Source organism: Anguilla anguilla, chromosome 16 (genome assembly GCF_013347855.1).
Source record: "Anguilla anguilla isolate fAngAng1 chromosome 16, fAngAng1.pri, whole genome shotgun sequence".
NCBI classification, from domain to species: domain Eukaryota; kingdom Metazoa; phylum Chordata; class Actinopteri; order Anguilliformes; family Anguillidae; genus Anguilla; species Anguilla anguilla.
This window is the reverse complement of record NC_049216.1, coordinates 8,687,804-8,709,938: the sequence shown is the minus strand read 5'-3', so window position 1 is coordinate 8,709,938 and position 22,135 is coordinate 8,687,804. Positions and strand designations below refer to the sequence as shown.

The 22,135-nt window shown below is 52.8% G+C and overlaps 1 protein-coding gene across 1 annotated transcript in view; it reads right to left on the bottom strand.

The window, feature by feature from the left end:
- Positions 1-482: 482 nt before the first annotated feature.
- si:ch211-266k8.4 (TBC1 domain family member 10B) overlaps positions 483-22,135 on the bottom strand; it is a 76,172-nt gene continuing 54,519 nt past the window's right edge. Inside the window, exons 13-15 of the mRNA XM_035396449.1 lie at positions 18,820-18,932; positions 14,421-14,609; positions 483-558 (exon numbers count right to left, since the gene is read on the bottom strand). Coding sequence (XP_035252340.1) covers positions 483-558; positions 14,421-14,609; positions 18,820-18,932 — 378 coding nt within the window. The remainder of the gene's footprint in view (positions 559-14,420; positions 14,610-18,819; positions 18,933-22,135) is intronic.

Here is a 22,135-nt window from a genome sequence, read left to right as displayed (position 1 = left end):
CTACCTGACACACTAATGATAACACACAGTTTATGGAGACGCCACACCTCGGGCTTTTTACGCTCGATTAGGCTGCAATTACGCTAAATTTAATGGCGCCCAATTACTTCCCCCCGTGACGGTCGCGTGTAGCGTACGCGGAGCCGTGCGCTCGTCAACTCCGCCTCGGAGAGCTGGGTGGAAACCAGGCCACTTCGTTTTATAGAACACGCTAACCGCCAGCGCGGTCGCCGAGAGCATACCAAAGGATAATTACAGTAATAAAACGAGCACAGGAATCACGGTCAAGCCCCTCTCGGTGTGTAAGAGAGACTCTCAAACATGCAGATCTGACGTAAGCTACGGTGCCGCGCGTTGCGGCACCGACGCGATGTTTACGCAGCGTGAGCTGCGCGGCTGGGGGGTCGTCTGTCCGGGTCGGGGGGTGGAGGGAGGGAGAGGGAGAGGGGGCGGTCCTGCAGACGGAGCGCTCCCCCGCGCTCTCAGATGAGCTGCGACTCTCGCACGCTCTCGGGGATGTCATCGTCGTCGTCGTCGGGACGGGGAGGCGACGGCTCCCTTTAACCCCAAAGAGAAGAGAGAGGGATTAGAGCGAGCGGGGCAAGGGGTGCGTCTCAGTGCGAGGAGGGTTCGGGACGGAGTCATTACATCACATTACAGGCATTTAGCAGACGCTCTTATCCAGAGCAACATACACAACTTTTACACAGCATTTTTACATTGTATCCATTTATACAGCTGGATATATACTGAAGCAATGCAGGTTAAGTACCTTGCTCAAGGGTACAACGGCAGTGTCCTCACCCGGGAATCGAACCTGTGACCTGTAGGTTACAAGACCAGTTCCTTACCCACTGTGCTACACTCCGTCCTCGAGTCGGCGGCCGGTGCTGTCGTATCGACAGGGAGGGCTCAATGCATTCTAAATGTCATTTTCAATTACTCCATTTATACATGCACAGGATATACTGGATTACAGGCTTTATCAAAGTCAAATTCCAAACGCGTTATTATTCCAATAAATACACAGCGATAAAGAGTATCTCGCAGCTTAAGATGAGCAGTTTATAATTTGCGGTTTGAGAGCGGTAAGACATGATATGCGTGAGACACGTGTGAATGAACTTACCGGTTGCACGGAATACATGTGAGTTCTGGAACACGTGTAAATAACATTGGCACTGAATTGAGTACATGAAGAGCTAGTGTGTTCCACAGGCCACTCAGCACTGGGATACTGGCTTATTCGAAACTTAGTCATGAACTTATCGGAGAAAGGCATTTACGACCTTTTTAACGACGCGACTGTCATAGCTGTGAAACTTGAAAATCCGGGTGGATGTCGAGATGAATGCGAGAGTGCGAGTAAACAAAGTCAGTGCTATCGGGAAAAACACAAAAAGTTCAATACAGTGAGGGGGTTTATACACATGAGACACATCCCACACGGGGGGGGGGGGGATTTGTTTTTCGGCTCGAGAGAGAGAGCTGGCCACCCCTACGGCCGGCACCACACATCTGTCCATCACAGCCCCTCACTCGTGTACAGTATGAACTCAGGCTGAGCGTAGTCGTAAAACGCAAGACACACAAAATACATTGCTCATAAAATAAATGCAACAGTCATTTTCTTTTAAAGGGAGTTCTCAGGTCTCAGACAGAAGACTATTGGTTTCTTCGTTAGTCCGTGTTCGTGTACGTGACCACAAACACCAAGTGTTATTCACAATGCAGTATTTACCAACTGAAACAGAACTGAACTGGAACAATTTCAGTTCATAATGCCAGAAGGCTTCATTAATGGATTATTTAAATGTATCATTCTACTTGATTGTGGTTAATATGAGAGGGAAACCAGGCCGTGCTTCCAAGGCTACTTCAAGTGGCAGTGTTTCTGTTAACCAGGTGAGGCGTGTCCTCTTATTGGAAAGTATTAAGTTGGATGGAACAGGTAGAAGCCCCAAAATTATGGGTTAATCTTTCTGTTAGCCTCACGTTGTGAACATAGGGAACAGTTGTTCCAAAAACAAGTGCCACGCATAGTTCCGAGAACACAGATCTGCGCTGCCCAACAATCGCCCTTTTGTCTCGCTGCTCGACATCAGCAGTCATTACATTACAGGCGCTTAGCAGACGCTCTTATCAACACTATCAGCGCGCAGCGATCAGTTCAAGGTGAAAAGACGCATCCCTAATCACACGCCGCGTTCTTTTCACAGGAGTGGCAGAGTTTCCGCGCTTAGCTCACGTCGCTTGCCGGTTTTTGCGACCGAACTTCTTTTCCCACGTGTCGCTGTTCCCTGGCGGCTTCCTCTGGTACGGCGGAGCGGGGAAACAAAGGGCTTTGCGGCGCGAGCGCTACGTGGCTAACAAGCGGAAAAACATAAACAGATAAATAAAAAAGGGCTCCAGCGTCTGTTCAGACTGGAATTAGAAGGCCGGGCTGCGCGGACGCACTGCAGTAGCTACGTGGCTAACAAGCGGAAAAACGTAAACAGATAAATAAAGAAGGACTCCAGCGTCTATTCGGGCTGGAATTAGAAGGCCGGGCTGCGCGGACGCACTGCAGCAGCTACGCTGGGCCGAAAGCACACAGCGTCTTAGAGAGCCTCCTCCTCCCCCCTCAGGCCCTAAAAGCACTTCGGCCTAAAAGCACAAAAGGCCGTCGCGGGCGACTGAACAGGGAGCACGTTGACCAGGCCGGATCATAGGACAGACCAACAGCGTCTGTAAACTTCTCCGCTCTCTATTCAATTTTTTTTGTAGTACTGCAGTGCTGCTGGGAGCTGTGCCCAGTACGGCTTTTTTAATGGTTTTAAACGCTGTCTTTCGGCTCCCACCACCAACAACCCCCAGGGCGGTTGAAAATATGGGGCTAGGTTTACACCTGTGAGGGTTTGGAACGGCGTGGGGGTCCTGGGAAAAATCATCAGGAACGTCGGAAGCCGGACGACTGAGCGGCCTGGTGCTCGAACCATCGCTCTTCGGGAAATTCAGCTTCCGACTGGTATTCTCCCCGTCTTGCATCGACTAAAACCCGCAACGTCTTACTTCTTTTCTTATTATCGCGCCACTTACTATGACAGCTTTAAAGGTAGATCACTCTGTACTTACAGTGCATCGTATTGGCGAGCATCGTTGGGCTGAACGGCCTGTTCTCGCCATTATGTAATGTTATGTTATGTTATGTATACCACGATGTATTCAATTATTGAACTGAAACGGCCAGAACCTGTCTGCTAACCGGAATAACTCCAGACTGCGGTAACGTGGGCTAAACAGACCAACTGCCATCTGCTCCAAACAGGGGCCTCATGGAGATAAACCATAAATGCCAGCCTGTCTTTTTCATGGTCCGCTACCCCCCCCCCCTTCCCCCGTACTTGAGTTATGGCTTTCTCAGCATCTCATGAATACTTGGGGCCTAGCAGAAGAAAAAGCCTGTTCACCCCCCCCCCCCCACCCCCCCACCCCCCCACCCCCCCACTCTATTTTTATTGCAGGTTTGATGTTTAGTCTGCGTCGAGCGCGACAGCTGCCGCGCATCCGAACGCCATTGTTCCGGGGCCCGTTTGTGTAAGAGAGATTACCCTGAAGACTTTCGCCACGGCGGATTAGCGCTGGCGCTACGAGGTGATAAAACGGGGTGGGGGTGGGGGGGGGGTTGGGGGCATTCGGGGTGAGGCAGGTGCACCACACGACGAGGCCCTGGCAGTGGGGACAGCCGACCTGAAGCGAGATGTTCTGAACCACCCCCCCCCCCCAACCGCCACCGAACCCCCCGCCTAGGAATAAAATAGACTGTCCTGCAGCCAGAATGGAAATGACATCACAAAAGACTTCATACTTTTTGACAGCTACAGAACCTTTAAGACTCATTATCCCAGCATCCCTGTCCTTGACTTTTCAATGTATGCTGGAGGAATTGAATTTGTAACCGTTCCACTGGACCTCCCGAAACTCTAGCTTCCCTTGTTTTTGATCACTGCCCTCACTCAACGAAATGACTTGGATGAGAAAAACAGTTTTTGAAGCGCTATTTTTACCGCTTTTCCTTGTTCCCTAGTTTGGAATACCCAGTTGAAACTGCGGGCTTGTCTCACTGCCACAATGTCGTCTATCAATTGGGAGGGTCTAAACCGCTGTGCTTTTCAAAACAGCCAGATAGCAGGTGCCTGACCGGCCCCGGGAATTTCCATTACACAATGAGGCCGGGGAACCATCTGCTGACAGAAGGCCCTTCCTGCCTAGTGACGCTGTAGAAAACATTACACTACAGGCATTTAGCAGACACTCTTATCCAGAGCAACCTTTTTTTTTTACATAGCATTTTTACATTGTATCCAATTATACAGCTGGATATATACTGAAGCAATGCAGGTTGAGTACCCTGCTCAAGGGTACAGCGGCAGTGTCCTACTGTGGAATCGAACCTGCGACCTTTAGGTTACAAGACCAACTCCTTAGCCATTATACTGCACTGCCGCCCGGCATTAAACTGTGTCACCCTTTTAATGTTTGGTGATGTAATATGGTGAGGATTTGAGTTCCTGAATGCATCTTTGAAATAAAAACCCGAGATAGCCTCGACGCTGCCGTTCCGGTGGGCGGAAGCGGAACAGACGTTGCAGTCCGTGGTCCAGGGGGACGGGTTACGGTGAAACACCCGCAGCTCTGCCCTGGCGGTAATGGGAACGGACGGGTGGGAACGATGCGGGGGAGGCCGCAGGGCACAGAGCCTGAAACCCCCCCCCCTCCCCCACCCCCCCCACCCCCCCGTCTGGAGCCACCGCACGCCGCTGTAGCTGGCGCCTCCCGCTCCCTCACTTCCGATAATCGCCCTGGGAAACTCCTCAGCGAACGCAGTCGGTTTAGACGAGCGCGCCTCGCCGTTCCGCAAATCGCTGCACACTCAGCCTTTTCACGCAATTATCCGGCTTATTTTTAAGCGGCATGAATCGCTTGCGGTTCAAGACTCTCCGTCGCGTACAATAAACTCCGAAGGGCTCTGCGGTGGAGATAATATCCCTTCGGCCGTCAGCATCAGGTAAAGCAGAAGAGGGCGAAAGCACAACAGTAATTCTTTTGTGAAGCGAGATTCGCGGAGTTCGCCCTTTCATACGCGAAAAGCTTTGCGAAAAGCAGCTGTTTTTTTTTCTTTACCCCACACTGACTGCGCGCAGTCACGATGAAAGGCCTCGCATCGTAACGGCTCTCAGCCGCCCGCCTCCACGGCTGGGGATCGCATTACCGCACAGGGGCGAAGAGCGGTATTATTCCTGCTTTCGGGCCGGACAAAGATGTACATAATCCACACGCAGCGGGGGGGAAAGCAGAAAAGCAGAGGGGGGTGACATTTCACCCCCCAGAGCCTATGACTAACAAGGACTCCCCCCACCCCCACCCCCACACCCGCAAAAACAGCAGAGCTCAGACTATAAGCATTGGCGGGCCAAAACGACCTACGGGCAGCTTCCCAGACGGCTAGCGCTCCGTGCCAAAGAGCAAGAGGCTTCAGACACCTCCGCTGCTAGCTAAGATCGCTAACAGCTCCCCCCTGCGAGCGCGCTGCCCAAAACAGCCCCGATATTTACGACCCGGGCAGCGCCGCGCTTGACCCGCCAGCGCTGACACCGCGAGGACGAGGGCGAGCGCGGAGTGACGTATCCGCCTCTTCGTTCGCAAGCGGCTGCGTTTCACAGTGACGTAAGAGCTTGTATCGACACAATGCTGAGGGGTCCCTTCGACAGGCCGGATGCTGTGATTGGGCTGTTAAAATATGGTGCTAGATCTTTGATGCTATGGGGCTGTTTCATATCTATGGTTCCTGGGACTGCAGTTAAGGTCAATGCAGTCATGACCTCCAGAAAGTACCAAGATATTTGGCTGAAAAACAGGGTTTTCCCCTGGAGGCTCACTCTTGGCCACAAAATGAATCTTTCCACAGGACAATGATCCAAAGATATCTCAGAATCAACCAGGAATACTTAGCTGACCACAAATTATTGTTTTTCAGTGGCTATCTCAGGCTCCAGACTTGAACAGCTCAAAACTTTGTGGTTTGTGTAGAAGAGGGCAGCCTCAGACTGAAGATTGTGAAGGATCTTGAAAGATTCTATAGAGGAATGGTCAAATATCACCTCACAATATGTTCACCAATCTCATAAAAACCTGTATGAGATTAAAGGTTTATATCTTCGCGGGAGGAGGGTGTAATGACTACCAAAAACAGGAGCTCAAATAATTTTTGCACCTATCTTTTTAAGAGAAAAAAAATGTATTGCTAGGAAACGAGAACATAACTTTGACAATGACCTTTTCAGGAAATAGAGTTGTGGCAAAAATGGGAAATAAGAACAATAAATTCAACCGCAGTGGTGCCAGCAGTTCAACCGCAGAATCATAAACAAACAGAGGCAGTTTCACACAGCGGGACCGCTGAAATCATTCTGCTCCCGATGCATCCAGTAAGACCGTCGGCTTGCTCCCGAATGCCGTCACGTGGCTGCCTTTGTACGTGTGTACGTTTATTCACGCCCAATTATTTCGAAACGGGGCACACCTGTGCGCTACGGGGCGGTCCTAACGGAATCTGCCCGATGACTGGCCGCCCCGCTCTCGCGCGTTGGGCGCGAGCGTTCGACGGTGCGGTAATTTTAGCTCCTCTTCCTGTTATGTAAGCGCAGCGCCGGCTCGAGGAAGTCCCTCAGCTGCGCTCGGGAGAAGGTGAACCCGAGCGGAAAACGAGCTCCACATGGCGCCCGCGTTCGCAGCGCACGCCGCGCATCGCCGCGCTCCCCCGCCGCCCAACGGCGCCGCTCACCCTCCCCATCCCCTCAGAGGGGCGCGAGGGTACCAAGCTCACGCTTCCCCAGGGCTCCAGGGAGCCCACCAGGTACCCAGTAGCTTGTAAGGTACCTGGCATTTAGGAGCCCACCATGGACTTAGTTTTGGTTGAATCAACCATATACCTAATTTTGGGGGAGTCCACCATGCGCCTAGTTTTGGGAGAGTCCACCATATACTTTTTTGGGGGAGTCCACTATGTACCTAGTTTTTGGAGAGTCCACCATATACTTTTTTTGGGGAGTCCACTATGTACCTAGTTTTTGGGGAGTCCACCATGCACCTAGTTTTTGGAGAGTCCACCATATACTTTTTTGGGGGAGTCCACTATGTACCTAGTTTTGGGGGAGTCCAGCAAGTACCTAATATGAAGGGAGCAGATCCAAAGCTCTGCGTTCAGACCCCTTCCCTTGTGGGTCTGCAGGGGGGGGGGGAGATTCTCCACAGAGACTGGAGAGCAGGAACTGGACGCATCTCTTAGATGTAGCAGGAAAACCTTACACCTTAACAGAGTGCCTTAGCCGGCATACACAGGGAAATTAGGTGCATTTACAGAGCACCTACCCTTTATAGCAATATTTAATGTTCTGTGCTTTTGGGAACAAAGGCATAAGATGGTTTTACTTTGGAAAAAGTGAAGCATGCCCTGGATTCAACTAAAAAATGATCTCTAACCAAGTACATTTCCATCATAAATCAGTAACATTTGACAGTTGGGCCAAAATGCATAGACTGTACATGCAGCTGTGTACACACAGCTGTGCACAGTGTTGAAATGCGTACCTGAGATAGATCTAAAATACATGCTTAAGGAAAGCCTGAAATATACATCTAAGGAAGATCCAAAAATAGATCCTTCCATAAGACAATGATCCAAACCATTCCTCAAAAACCTACCAGAAAACAACTAACTGGCCACAGAATGACTGCATTGCAAAGGCCACCTCGGTCTCCAAGCTTGAAACCTGACGGGTAATTTGTGGTGTGAACTGAGAGGGCGGTCCACAAGCACAGAGACTAAGGATTCTGCATGGCTGAATGGTCAAAGATCAGGAGATTTACCATAAAACACTCACTGTTGTCCCTGTGAGTGGAGGGAACACAAAGTGCAAAAAAAATAAAAAATAAAAATGAACCGATTAAGGAAATTAACCCTTTATTGCCCGGTCAGAGCGAAACCCCCCCAGAGAAGACATCTGGCCGACCGTTAGCATGACTCGCAGCTGCCCCCAGATGCAGAGACGGTGGAGCTGTGAAGACTCTTCCCCACGGAGGAGAGCCCAGGCGCTGGAGCGATAACCTCGCCATCCTGCCTGCCCTCCCCGCCTCCCGCTCGCACAGATGCGCGCACACACACAAACACACACGTGCACACACACACACGCGTATATAATCACACAAACACACATGCGCGCACACGCATGCGCGACCACACTGACACACACGGATCGCACACGCGTACATGATCACACAAACACATGCACAGAAACGCACGCACACACACACACAACCAACTCCACGTGTGTGCACACATACATGCTGACACAGAAATGTGCATGCGCGCACACACACACACACGCCCCCACACGCCCCCACACGCACACACTCTCGCATTCATACACGCACACAGACACAGCCACGCACGCACGCACGCACGCACGCACGCACGCACGCACGCACGCACGCACGCACACACACACACACACACACACACACACGCAGGTCAGGCCGAGCTCAATGAAAGGGCAGGGCATTGTCGGGGAGGCTTTGAGGGGGGCGTAAATCTGAGAAGCGGGGGTCAGGCGCGATGTACTGCCCCGGCCCTTTGATCTCCACGGCGACCCTTCGTGGAGGTAACGCTCGCGTAATGGCGGGAGGGTGACCGCACACTCAGAGAGGCCGGACCCCCCTGACTCTGCTCTCCAGAGGAGTGGCCCTGTGGCGGGGGGGGGGGGTCCGCCAGAGCTGGGTCCCTGGGGCCTTTGTCTCTCTGAGGGCCCCAGGCCTCCACGCTGTCACTCCATAACAACCCACTCTGCATTTCAGCACAGGTTCCAGGGGGCAGGACGGGGGCGGGGCCATGGACAGGGGGCGGGGCCAGGGGGCGGGGCCTCTCGGTACTCATCTCAGAGTCGTTCTGAGCCGTACGGGCAGCAGCGTCAGGGCAGCGTAGGAACGTAAACACACGCTCATCCCCGCACGCGCTCACACAGGCTCCGCCTTCGACCCGGCTACGGTCACGTGTGCCGTGCGGTCCCGCATCGCGTCCTCCGCCTCGCAGAGGACCTCGGGGGTCAAAGAGGGAAAACCAGGGGGGGGGCGCGGTTTACGGGGCGCACGCGTTAGAACTACGATACAGCCTCTGCCTCCCGAGGAGGAACGCGGTCGTCGGGGGAAACCGCGCAGCGAGCGGCAGGAGCCCGTGAGGGCGCTCGTCACGTCTCAAACGCAGAGGCCTCTTTCACGGAGAGCTTCACCGACCTCCGAGGGTCGGCCTCGGGTTCAAACCGAGCGGAACCGCGATGACTATACCGCGCGCTTGGGCTGGGCGGCGGCGGGAAAAACGCACGCAAACAGCACCACCCCCCAGCCCCTTACAGGAAGTGGGTAGCGGACCAGACCTGACCAAACCGCTCGGCTCCAGAATCTAGACAGACGAAATAAAAATAAATCCGTTTCCTCGTCTGACCGCGCAATGCTGCGCTCAGACACGCATAGCGGGAGAGGGGCTGTGGAGTCGAGCGAACGCGAACGATAAACAAAAGACCACACACACAACAGACGCAAAATTAAAAAAAACGTGTTCAGTCGTGTACGACCTTGCGTAACCAACTGCACCGACCGCAGGACGCCGTAACTAATCGCTTCACGCATGAGCTGGAGGAAGCGCAGGCTACATCTAAGCGTAAACAAGCGGCGGGGCCGAGGAATCAACATCTGTTGACATGTCGTGGCGGTTAGACCAAAACAAACTCGTCCATTTATTCGAAAACAGAGTTACGGTAAAGCTGAGTCACAGAAATTCCCCTGCCGCTTTAATTCGAGCTGTACACACCAAACACACGCAAAGAAACAATGTAAACATACTCGCTGTGTTCGTTTTCCTCTAGTTACCATCTCTTACATTTACCAACATTATCCTAATCCCAAATGAAAATATGGTTTTCTGTGAATTCATTCAGCTTCAATTGTAGTTGGAACCAAAAACATTTTTTCCTGTACCGGATATTCCACAAACATTTGTCAACTAATTATACTATGCCCACCACATGTCAGAATTTGTCATATTTTAGGGATCATTGAAAAAAGTTAATCATTTCCTGAAAGTGTACAACTGTTACCTAAAAAATAAGCTTTCTCCTGGGTTGCACAAACTGAGTATATAGTTTGAGTTACACTTTCTGAGTCACACAGTCTGAGTTATATAGTCTGAGTTACATAGTCTACTGAGTCATAACGTAAAACACCCCTGACCCAGGAAGGCACTTTTGGGGGAAGCTCCTGTTCCGCCTGAGCGTGCATCGGCTCGCGCCCACGCGGCTCAGTTTTGGGAAGACCGGCGTTTAGGGACCCCGGAGGGTGCGTCGCAGCGGTGGGACGGAGCGGTACTGAAGGAGGGGGGCGTTAAAAACTGACAGGCCGCTTTTACCAGACTTCTCACGTCTCAGGAGGAGTCTACTTAATCACCTCAACCAACAGAAAATGAGAAGGAAAGGAATCGAACGTGCTCAGCCGATCTCTCACACAGCCACCTGTTCAGGCCACTGACTCACATCAGTATATTCAGTATGTTACAGACGCTGTGAAATCCAAACCGTATATGCAAAAAGTACCAAAGATCTGACATTAAGCCTGTTTTATTCTGTTGAGATATCAAGTAAGAATAATTTAAGCTTAAGCTTTTTTTAAATCTTTTTTTTTTTACGATCCACAAAATCGTCTTGGTCATTTAGGGACACTTCTATTTAAGTAACATGGAATTGAAATCTTTAGCAGTCTGTGGTGCAACCATTTAGTGGGTTGCCAATAGAAAATAAATCGGGTCCAAACATTTATGCTCTCCCACATAAATATGTCACTCTGGATACGACGGTCCGCTAAGTCGATGTATTGCGATGCAAAGGCATCCTGCTCCCCGCCATACGTTAGACATACGTCACATCAAAAAGGAAATTATTTCATTTTCCTGTTGTGACAGGAGAGGAGCCATGTGAACTGGGCTTGTAACCGAAAGGTCGCCGGTTCGATTCCTGGGTAAGGACACTGCCGTTGTACCCTTGAGCAAGGTACTTAACCTGCACTGCTTCAGTATATATCCAGCTGTATAAATGGATACAATGTAAAATGCTGTGTAAAAAGTTGTGTAAGTCGCTCTGGATAAGAGTGTCTGCTAAATGCCTGTAATGTAATGTAATGAACAACTAAAGTGCACATCTGTATCTTGGGGTTTAACGGACACTTTAAATGCATAAAAAGAAAACAAAAAACAAACAAAAAACAACTGCATTGGGTCAAAAAAAAAATAGCTTCCAAAGTGTGGTTGAGTGGACAGAGAGTGAGTGTTTTGTGGCTCCCTGAGTGTTGGTCGTTAGAGGCTGGAAGCAGCAGTCCGAATGCTCTTCTTGGAGCACGCAGAGCATCCGAGGCCAAGCCGCTGCACGCTCGTTTGTGTGGAAGCCGTTGTTCTGTTTCGCTCTTGCGTGTCTCAGCACCGGGAGATATTTACCTTCATCAGTCACCACGGCTAATGCCCCTTTAACGCAGGGATGAGCTCTGAGAGGCTTAAGTGGCTCATTATATCAGTCATTACCACTTTTATTCAAGTGCTCGAGCCTCCAGGGCGTGTGTTTCTGACAGAGGGAAACGCCACCAGATCTGCTGATCTCAAATTCAGGAGTCAGGCAAAGTTTTAAGGTGATTTTTGCACGCGCCAAGCTGGACGTGACAGCAGTCACATGACGCGCTTTCGACGGGACTACCTGATCAGGGCACTGCGGGGAGAGAGAAAGCTGACAGGCGTGAATGCAACCCGAAAAGTAACTAAGTAACTAAGAGTCCAACACTTTTAATAACGTCCCTGACGATCGGTTTCGTAGCATCGGCAGTGTCCCCGCTAACCTGCAGTTCTTCAAAGCGCTAAAACCGGACATTTTATAACCGGAGTTCAGGCAACACCCTTTTCTCTTCTCGACAGCCTGATTCGAACCCTCAACCCCCACAGTTTGAGCTGCTGTGGGGGCAGAGCCAGGATGACCTTCCCAGCATCCCCCCCCCCCGACTGCAGCCCCCTGGAGGTTCCCGGGCTAATGCGACGGAGAGGCGTTTGTTTCCATAGCTGCGATGACTCATCTGCTTCCCGTGGGCCGGAGCGAGCGTCCGGCAGAGCGGCCGCGGGGGGGGGGGCGGAGGTTTTGGGGGGGTGGGGTTGTTGAGGTGCGGTATAAATACACGCAGAGCGCCGCCGGGCAGGAAGGGGAGGCGCTTACGAGCGGCCGTGACATTTGGGAGCTCGCTGAAGGCCGCCGTCGTGTTTCGCCTGCCACGCCCACCCCCCCCGCCCCCCTGCTCCACGCCTCTGGGTTTTCCGGCCTGCGGGCCCGGGACGGGATGGGGGGACAGGTCGCGGGTGGTGCAGTGTGCCGCCGGGCAGGATTTGGGCTATTTTTACCTCCCTCTGGAGATCATCCCCACCCCCAAGCGCCACGGAGACGAAAGGTCGTGAAAACAATGAGGCGGACTAAGGGACGCGAGAGATGGGGATGAGGGAATGATGCTGTGTGTGAGTGTGTGTGTGTGTGCGTGGGTGTGAGGGTGAGAGTGTGTGTGTGTGTGTGCGTGTGAGAGTGTGTGTGTGTGTGTGTGTGAGGGTGAGTGTGTGTGTGCGTGTGAGAGTGTGTGAGAGTCTCCGTATGTGTGTGTTTGAGAGAGAGTGTGCGTGGGTGTGAGGGTGAGAGTGTGTGTGGGTAAGAGTGTGTGTGTGTGTGCGTGTGTGTGTGAGGGTGAGTGTGTGTGTGTGTGTGTGAGAGAGTCTGCGTGTGTGTGTGTTTGAGAGAGAGTGTGCGTGGGTGTGAGGGTGAGAGTGTGTGTGTGTGCGTGCGTGTGAGAGAGTGTGCGTGGGTGTGAGGGTGAGAGTGTGTGCATGTATGCGGGTGCACGCTGCCTTAGATTAAAAACCCCTTTCGCTTTGTTGGTTTCAGAAATGCTGTTCCGCTCAAAGTGCCCTTGCATGTCAGGAAGTATTAGGCCTCCCTTTAGAGTGTAATTACCCTGTTTTATCTCCCCGGAATGTGTCACTCTGGGTTGCTAAGCGCAGGCAGGAGCGGTGCCACTAATTAAGGCAGGAATTCCGCTGCCCTGCCTTTCATTAAGGGGGCCAATCAGGAGGGAGGGGCTGGAGGGCAGGGCCTGCGACGCTCCACAGCCTGCGGCCTGCTTTCGAGAGGCCCAGGACGGGTCCCTGACATAACCGCAGTGCAGCACTGCACCCCGGCAAAGGGGCGGAGCCTGTGACGGCCGCCCGAGTGACAGCCGGGAGCCTCAGTAAGAGACCCACGGGGGGGAGGGGCCGAGACAAGGGCCACTCGTTAGGGCCACACCTGAAGAGCCTACAACAAGAGCAAGTACTCCAGATGAGTTAACATTACATTACAGGCATTTAGCAGAGCGACTTACATTGTATCCATTTATACAGCTGGATATATACTGCAGCAAGGTTAGTTAAATACCTTGCTCAAGGGTACAACGGCTGTGTCCTACTGTGGAATCGAACCTGCGACCTTTAGATTACAAGACCAACTCCTTAGCCATTATACCACACTGCCGCCCCAGTCTGACCCTGCCGTGCATTGCTCTTTGGCTCCTTCCTTAGATCGCGTCGGCTCATTTTGGAAGCTGGCGGCTCCGCTGCGATGACTCACTGAGGAGTGATTTCCCTTCACAGCGACACTGCCGCCCATTTAGAATTACAAAACATAAAACATCTTTCCGCAGAGATAAACAAAAATAAACAGACCAACACTCTAAACTATAAAACTATAAAAACTAAAAAAACTTCATACAAACTAAAGACAAAGCAAAATAAGAAATGAATCTATGCATTATGTAACGATGTGAAAGCTCCTATATTTGTAGCAGAATATTGTTTACCTCTTCGTTGCATTTCCTGACTAATGAGCAGAGGATGCTTCCTTTACACTCCGCTTCCCATATAAGGGATCAGTATTTCGCCAGCGTGATTAATAATGGAGGAGAAACCAATTAAGCGCAGAGCGCAGATCGCTCGGTGATAATTCTTTTTAAAAAGCAGTGAGCCTCACTTCATCGATAGCGTGTTACTCTCCCAGCCGAAAAAACTAATCACCCCGCCATCAAACCCGCCCTTATTAAAAGGAAATGACTGACTTCCTTTCTGAAGCGAGAAAGCTCATTTGTCAAACCTCAGACAAAAGACGCAAGCGAAGAGATTCAGAGAGAGACGGTTTAACTGTTTGAAATCCAGGGGGCGGAGTCGCTGAAAGCGATCGGCTAACCGTTAACGAAACGTTATCGCCGGTCGCCGACGTGTCGGAGTTTACCTGAAGGCCGATGCTCCAGGTGAGTCAGTGGGGTCGGGGGGCGGGGTGCCGGGGTTCGTGGGCGGGGCCGAGCCGGCCGCAGGGCGGAGCAGGCGCAGGGACCTCCCCCTCGGGGGGTGGCAGCTGCTCCGGCGGCGCGCCACCCGCCCCACGGGGCCGGAGCTCCTCCTCCTCAGGGCCGGCTCCGGGCTGCGGAGAGATCAGAGCCCGCGGTCACGCAGGAGGCTGACCTGGGATCAGTCTGGCGCAAGGCTCATAATGGATGTGGTTCGGACATCGACAGGGCAAAACTGACCCTAGATCAGCACTCCTAATCTGAAGTGCTTTGTGAATGTCATTCACGAGATGATACTATAAGAGAGGTAGCTACCTCATACAGCAGGCATGGCACACACTTACACATCTGTATTTCAATGGGAGTGCATACGCAGTGTCTCACCTAGGGTTAAACAGTATGCTAAAAGCACCACACACACACACACATGTTCGCATACACATGCACACACACACACGTGTGCTTACACACACATGCTCGCACGCAAACACACACACACACACACACACACACACACACACACACACACACACACACACACACACACACACACACACACACACACACACACACACACACAAAGACGAGATGAGATGAGACATAGCAGGTAAACAGAGCCCGGTCTCCTCTCTCCAAGTATGACACACTCCCTCTAAGAGAAAGTAATCTGCCGGTGTGGAGCCCAGCCAGCCCTGCAAACTCCACCGCAGTGCTGGCCTGGTAAACTGTGGAGCTGCTTCCCTCCCCAGGCCTGTTGGAGGGGCCCTGCAGACCACATGACCCTGCCCACCGCCTGGCTCTCGCAAGGGCAGGGTGGGGGGTGGGGTGGGGTGGGGTGGGTGGCAGGCAGCACCCTACTTACTGTCCAACTGTCACGGGGGGGGGGGGGGGGGGGGGGGGGGGGGGGGGGGGGGGCGTATGACCCTGCCCACCGCCTGGCTATCACAAGGGGGAGGGGGGCGCACCCTACCTACTGTCCAGCTCTCACAGGGAGGGGGGTGGGGCTGTTCATTTTACTGTTCGGCAGTTCAAACGATGTCCTATTCTGTTTAACTCTGTTGCCCTCCATTGAATCACAGCCAGCGGTGGAGGCTGAACTTCTGCACATCTCACTCAGCGGCCAGGGACCCCATCGAGCTGCCAACCAGCGCAGTCGGGTGTGCCAAATCAGGGCTGAAATGAAAACCTAGGGGGCGGAGCATCTCCAAGAACAGCCGAACAGCCCAACCGTACGGCAAACTGAAGTTCACCCTTCTCCACAGGATGGAGTTCCCGTTTCTGACTGCTGAATCTGGCCGGAGGGGACAAACTGCCCCTCTCTGGGCGGGACACCCACGTGGCCGCAGTCCGCAGTCGACCCTCAGGCCGCAAACCAGTCCCGCCCGCTGGGCGTGCGATCGATACTTTCTGAGCCGCGACCCCTAACCTTAGGGCTCTGTCTGTTACCCTCTCTGACTTCTACCTGTATGAGTAAAGCAGAACTAAAAAATCCAAAAGGAGGGCAAACCGTCCTGCTCTGCTTTTAAATTTCATTTTTAAAAAAAGAGCCCCAGCTGGTCCACACTGCAGGGATGAGCAGCTGGAGGCCAGACAATGGGAACAAACCGAAATGTGCAGAATCGTACTGTCCCCAATCACAGCCACTGGGTCCAATCCAGCCCGGTGCGCAGGCAGTTGGCATAGTGACGGTGAATCACTGCATGTGTGCACGCACACAGACACAAATTCGCACACGCACGCACAGACACAGACACAAACGCAGACACAAACACACACACGCCCAGAGACACAAACTCGCACACACACGCACAGACACAGACACACGCCCACAGACATGTACGCAGACACACAACACACATGCACACACACAGACAGACACACACTCACACACAGAAACACGCAAACACACACACACACTCACACACACATACACTCACAGAAACACGCAAACACACACACACACACTCTCTCACACACACTCACACACACACACACGCATGACACATCCTCTGCACCTGGCTGCCTCTGCTGTACTAAGGGTAAGCACTCTTGTCTCTGCTCTGCTGTGTCAGCAGCGCTTTTACCCAATCAGAAGCCGGCAACAAATCCTCAAGTTAAACAACTCCAGCTGACCCCGAGCGCATGGTTTATGGAACACCTGCAGCACCGAAAAAACTGGAATTTCAGGAACAAATAAAACGTCGCACGTAGCACGCAACGTCTTCTAGGACTCTCTGTGGGCACATTTCTACTCCGGCACTTCACTCAGCGCAGCAGTTAGCGGTTCAGACCCCAGTAAAACTGCATGGGGCCGATGATCAGGCCCGTGGTGCACGCCTTCAGCACCAGTCATTGATTGTCCTGTTGGGCTGTGGAAGATCAGCACCTGGCTGAAAAGCGCAGGGCCCGTGTCCACCGAGCCTGCTTCGGCGGGGTCCGCTGGGAGCGTTCCGACTCCGGGCAGAGACGTGCGACGTGTTTGTCTTATGAGAGCGTGGCTGCCTGCCAACAGGTATAGAGAGCCGGCCCAAATTTCGGCACTCCCGAGTGTCCGCCCAGAACTGTTTTTTTCAGGCCGTGGCAGAGCTGGGGTTACGTTCTTAAAATGCCTCCCTCCATACCTGTCCGACATTTCTGAGCATGAACCCTCCATTAAAAAATAAATGGGCTTGTGTCTTATGTAGCAAAGAACAGTGACAAAATGGTTTGTGCACGTGCAGGTGTGTATCTGTATACGAGCGAATGTCACTTTTTTGGCATGTGTATGTTGGGAAGTGTCTGCCACCTTCACTCTGCTTGGCATTGATTCCGGCAACTCAGGCACCACCTCATCTTCCATTTCATCCCAGAACTTTCTCAACACTTCCCAGAGGAGATCTGTTGATGTTACCTGATGTTTGGACTTTTCAGTCTTCAACAGCTCCCACAGATATTCTGTTGGGTTGAGGTCCGATGACCGCAGCGGAAATGCCATCCTAATGAGCTCCCCTTGTTTCTCAATGCACCCGAGTCTCTAACTGGATTACTCCTTGATAAATAATGAACACAACCAGGACTCGGTGGTGTCCTCAGACTTTCGTATATTGTGTTCTCGAGCCCCCCCCACCCCTTTTTAATTAAGCATCTCCACCCTGTAAAGAAGTGGATGAATTATAGATGCTGACATTGTGTCAGGAGATGGCAACACCAGACACACCGTGGAAGCTCCACCTGTTAGCAAGGGAGGGAGGGAGGGAGGGGGCCATGGGAACCGTTTACAGCGGGGCCGGGGGGGCGGGGGGGGAGGTCAATTATCCCCACCAATTAGACTCAGCGCTCTCCTCCGTAGCGCGGAGAGGGGATTAGGCGGACGCTCCAGCTATCGCTTACACAAAGGCAGCCGAAAACGTTTGGGTGTCCCTCAGACGGACCGTCTGGCTCTGGCTTTACAAGAGAGGCACAAAAGCCCCTCTAGAGAGGAGCCACGAAAATGCCGCTGCGGAAGAGCGGGGAACAAAAACGCCCCTCTGCGAGAGAGAGAGACAAAAAAGCTGGCAAACAAACCGAAAGGTCGTTCAGCGCCAAGCTCAACAGTTCCGGGTCCTCGTTCGACGGACGTGGTCCGTTTCCTCCGAAAACAGGCCTCTGCGGCTCCGCTGCACTTCTCTGCGGTTCCTTCGCCACACGTCCTGGCGGCACAGGGGCGACACACCCCAAGCCCCCCCCCCCCCCCCGTGTCCCCCGCACGGGAATTTGGAAGGGGACGGGAGCTAGGAGAAGTAGGCCTTAGCGAAATCGGTCGGGGCGGCAGCCACGGGAACGCTTTCCGCACGGCCTGACAATAAAGAACCAGCGAGCGTCGATTTTTTAAGCCGCGGTTGAGAAGCGCTACTTACCGGAGAGAAACATCACACACCAAAACTGTGGGAGGTGCTTCATTGAAAGACAGGTGACCTTCACGATAATGCCGATATTTAACTACCTTGTATTTCCTGTAAAGGTACTTTTTGACATACGAACGCACAAGTCAATCACAAACAAGCACACATACAGAAACACACACACACACACACCTACTCTAAGAATGTCTGATGGCTTAAAGCTATTTCCCAGGGTTGAGACGAACAGCTGAAGTTAGTATCAGAACAAGACAGAGCAGAAAGACTCTATAAATGACATGAGTAATTATACGCAATGCCCTACTTTCCTGCGTGCCTATAGATCTGCCTCATACCCTCAGCTGCAAACAAAAGAGGAGCGCTTTGGGATTAAACAGCAAACAGCACTGATATGCAGTACTGGTAAATAAGAAATTTACGACCATCTGACAAGGTGTGCATCACAGCACGAAACACCTGGGCCTACCCCGTGTCTGGGACCCCTCCGTCCGAATCCTGAGAGGGGAGCGCTGCCTTCTTCACCCGTCCCGCTGCAGACCGCTGGAACGTCCCCCTCTGGCTCTTCTTTCGGGACCTCATCTGGCAGGAGGGAAAGGTGCAAGGCCAACACAGGTCAGCCACGGAGACACACTGCTGTGCAGAAACGAAATCATGGAGACACACCAGTACAGAGGGGAAACCATGGTGACACACCAGTACAGAGGGGGAAACCATGGTGACACACCAGTACAGAGGGGAAACCATGGTGACACACCAGTACAGAGGGGAAACCATTGAGAAACACCAGTGTACCAGGAAAACCATGGAGACACACCAGTACAGAGGGGAAACCATGGTGACAGAGCAGTGTACAGGGAAAAACATAGAGACACACCAGTACAGAGGGGAAACCATGGAGACACACCAGAGTACAGCCAAAACCACGAAGAGCTCACCAACATACAAGGGAAACCATGGAGACAGACCAGCGCAGAGGAGAAATTATAGAGGCAGGCCGCTGTAGAGGGGAACCCATGCGATTGGTCGCCATGTAGCCTAGTTGGGCCCAAAAGGCCAGCCAAGCACCAGAAAGCTGGCACTGCCACCGCAGAGCCCTTCTCTGGCTCTGGTCACCGGCGCGGTGGCGCGCAAGGTCCGGAGGATCAGCGCTTTCCCGCCGGCGAGAAAGCATGGGGGGGGGGGACGCAGACGGGAGCGCCGCGCGCAGATTGCGTAATCCTGTCTCCGGGCGCCTCTCGCTGCGAGGGCGGGGGCTTCATTAAAACGCAATTACGCGTACAAACGAGCAGCCGCGCGCGGCCGGGGGCGACGGGACCAATCAGAGGCCCTCGCCGTGCCTCGTAACGACTCTGCTTCTTAAACACTTTGAATCGGTTTAAACGGGTGCGTTCACTGTCGCCGTCCACCAAACAGGTAAGAAAATACAGCGTCTGCACACTTCAGACCATAGAGCATTTCAAGTGGATGGAAAGGACCATAAAAGTCCAAGAGAAGCCAGCTTCTTAATATGCTAAATCTTCTACCCAAAAAAAGACCTCAAAACTGCATTAAATATATATATATATATATGTGTATATATACTGCCTTTAAAATATAAAACGCAAAAAATTTACCTTTTTTCCCTGCTACTTCAAATGACTATGCTACCACAAAGACAAACAGCTTTCTTCCTCTCTGACTCTCATCAGCAAAGCTGGCACAAGAGAGATGTCTCTCCACAGAGGCCGAAATACCTCACACTAAGCTGGTAATTACGGCGTAAATACCTCACATTTCCAGCGTGTTTTCAACTTTCACATTAGTGATCGAAACGGAAAAGGAAAAAAAAAAAAACAACAAATGAATTGTTCTGGAGGAGGTGGAACCTCCGGTGCTGTGTGCGCTAGAATGTCACAAATGTCAGTGTTCTACCACCGTTTACCAGAAACAAAAGCTAAATAACAAACAAAAGGAAGCAAAACTGAAAGATACAACAACACAGAGGCCTTATCTCCTCCCCGTGGCAACGGCTCTTAAGCCCACCTCTGACCTTTGACCTTCCACCCAACCACAGCCCACCAGTACTTGGGGGGGGGGGGGGGGGGGGGGGAGGGGGGGGAATCACCTGCTCCAATTTCACACCAGGGCACGGTGCTTCTTAAACAGACCTCGTTAAGAGCCGCACGGGTGTGAAAAATTCATTTACGGACCGGTAAATTAGCTTTAGCCTTATAAACACAGCCCGAAGCCCCCCAGTTGTTTCCCCATTTGCTTTAGCGTAGCTTTAGCATGACGGACAGCTCGTTTGGCTGCTGCGGGCATGCTCAGAGGACTCGTCACCGTGGGGACGGGCTGGAAACTCGCGGTTTAAATTATTGAAGCGCGCGGGGCAACCAGAAATGCGGCCTGATGAGCCTGCAGCTTCCTTCCAGGCGCGTTCGACGGCGCATTCGATGCAGATCGCGACTGCTTTTAAGGAAACATTCCGAGGAGACAGAGACTGACTAAGCAGATCATTTCAGGGATGGAAACCTTTCAAAAAGACCAACGATAACACTGATTTTAGGTTCTGTACTCCTAGAAACCGGTTCACGTAAAGGGGAACGCTATCTTTCCGTAGCTCTGATAAGATTGCCCAAATGCCACGGCTACGTTGAGAAAAGGCCAGTTAGCTAAGGGCGCCGTCTCAGCGGGAGGAGGAGGAGGAAACCGGACACCCACGCTCCCGAGGGGCGGCCATGATGGCTCCAGATCTGGGTGGGTGACTTCTATTGTTTGCTCCCTTAAAGCCAATCCTCCACAAAAGTGAAACTTTTTTTTTTTTTTTTTTTTTTTTTTTTCTCCAACACGTTTCTCATGTCACCGAATTTGCCCTCTCCGCCAGACACTTGCCCTGCTTTCGGGTGTTCCCACGCTTCCCTTTCCTCCCCGCTCCGCACCGTCGACCGGGCAACACAAAGGCGGTAAATCAGGCGGGCGGCCTCCCGCGGGCCCGGACGGCCCCCCTTTGTGGGCCGATATTTACAGACGACAGGCCGGGCCCCGGGAGCGCCCGCATAAAGGGGCGTCTCTGCCCCGCCGGCGGGGTCCGAACGCCCGAAAACGGGGGTTTCAGCACCGTGAGAAAACATCTGGACCCAGAACGCGCGCGACTCCTTCCCGGGAGGTCGAGGGACGCTCGGCTCTCACCCTCTCCGCGACTCCCACCCCCGGCGACGGTATTTTGGGGGGGGTTAACGTCCTGTCGCTTGTGCGTAGCAGGACACACGGCGGCCATTGCCGAGCCTAATAAGCAGAAGGAACGTTAGCCGCACAGCTGCTGATAAGTAGGTGCCGTATTTCCTGGATTCTTTAGGCTCTTTGGGAGATGCTAACTGCGCCGCGTGCTTTCTGTTCGCGCAAAGCCGAGATTGGCCGTCGGTTTAGGTGGGAGCCGGGCACGTGCGAGGTTCACGAGCGGTTCGTCTCTCTCTCTCTCTCTCTCTCTCCCCCTCCCTCCCTCCCTCCCTCCCTCCGTCTCTCTCTCTCCTCAGTGGAGGCCCCGGCAGGCACAGGCCACGCACAGCAGTCTGGGATTCCGCACCTGCTCAGCAGCGGTCCGTCCGGTCTGACAAACCTCTCAATCAGAAACCCAGAACTGCGCAGGCTCCGCCCCCCCCCCCCCCCACCCCCCCCCCCCCCCCCCCCCCCCCCCCCCATCGACGCAATATTTACTTGCGCAGGCGTCGCCCTTGGTTACCCGGGCGGAGAGGCAGGTATGTGGGCTTGGCAGCGCTTCTTATGGGAAGCTGGCGGCGAGGCCC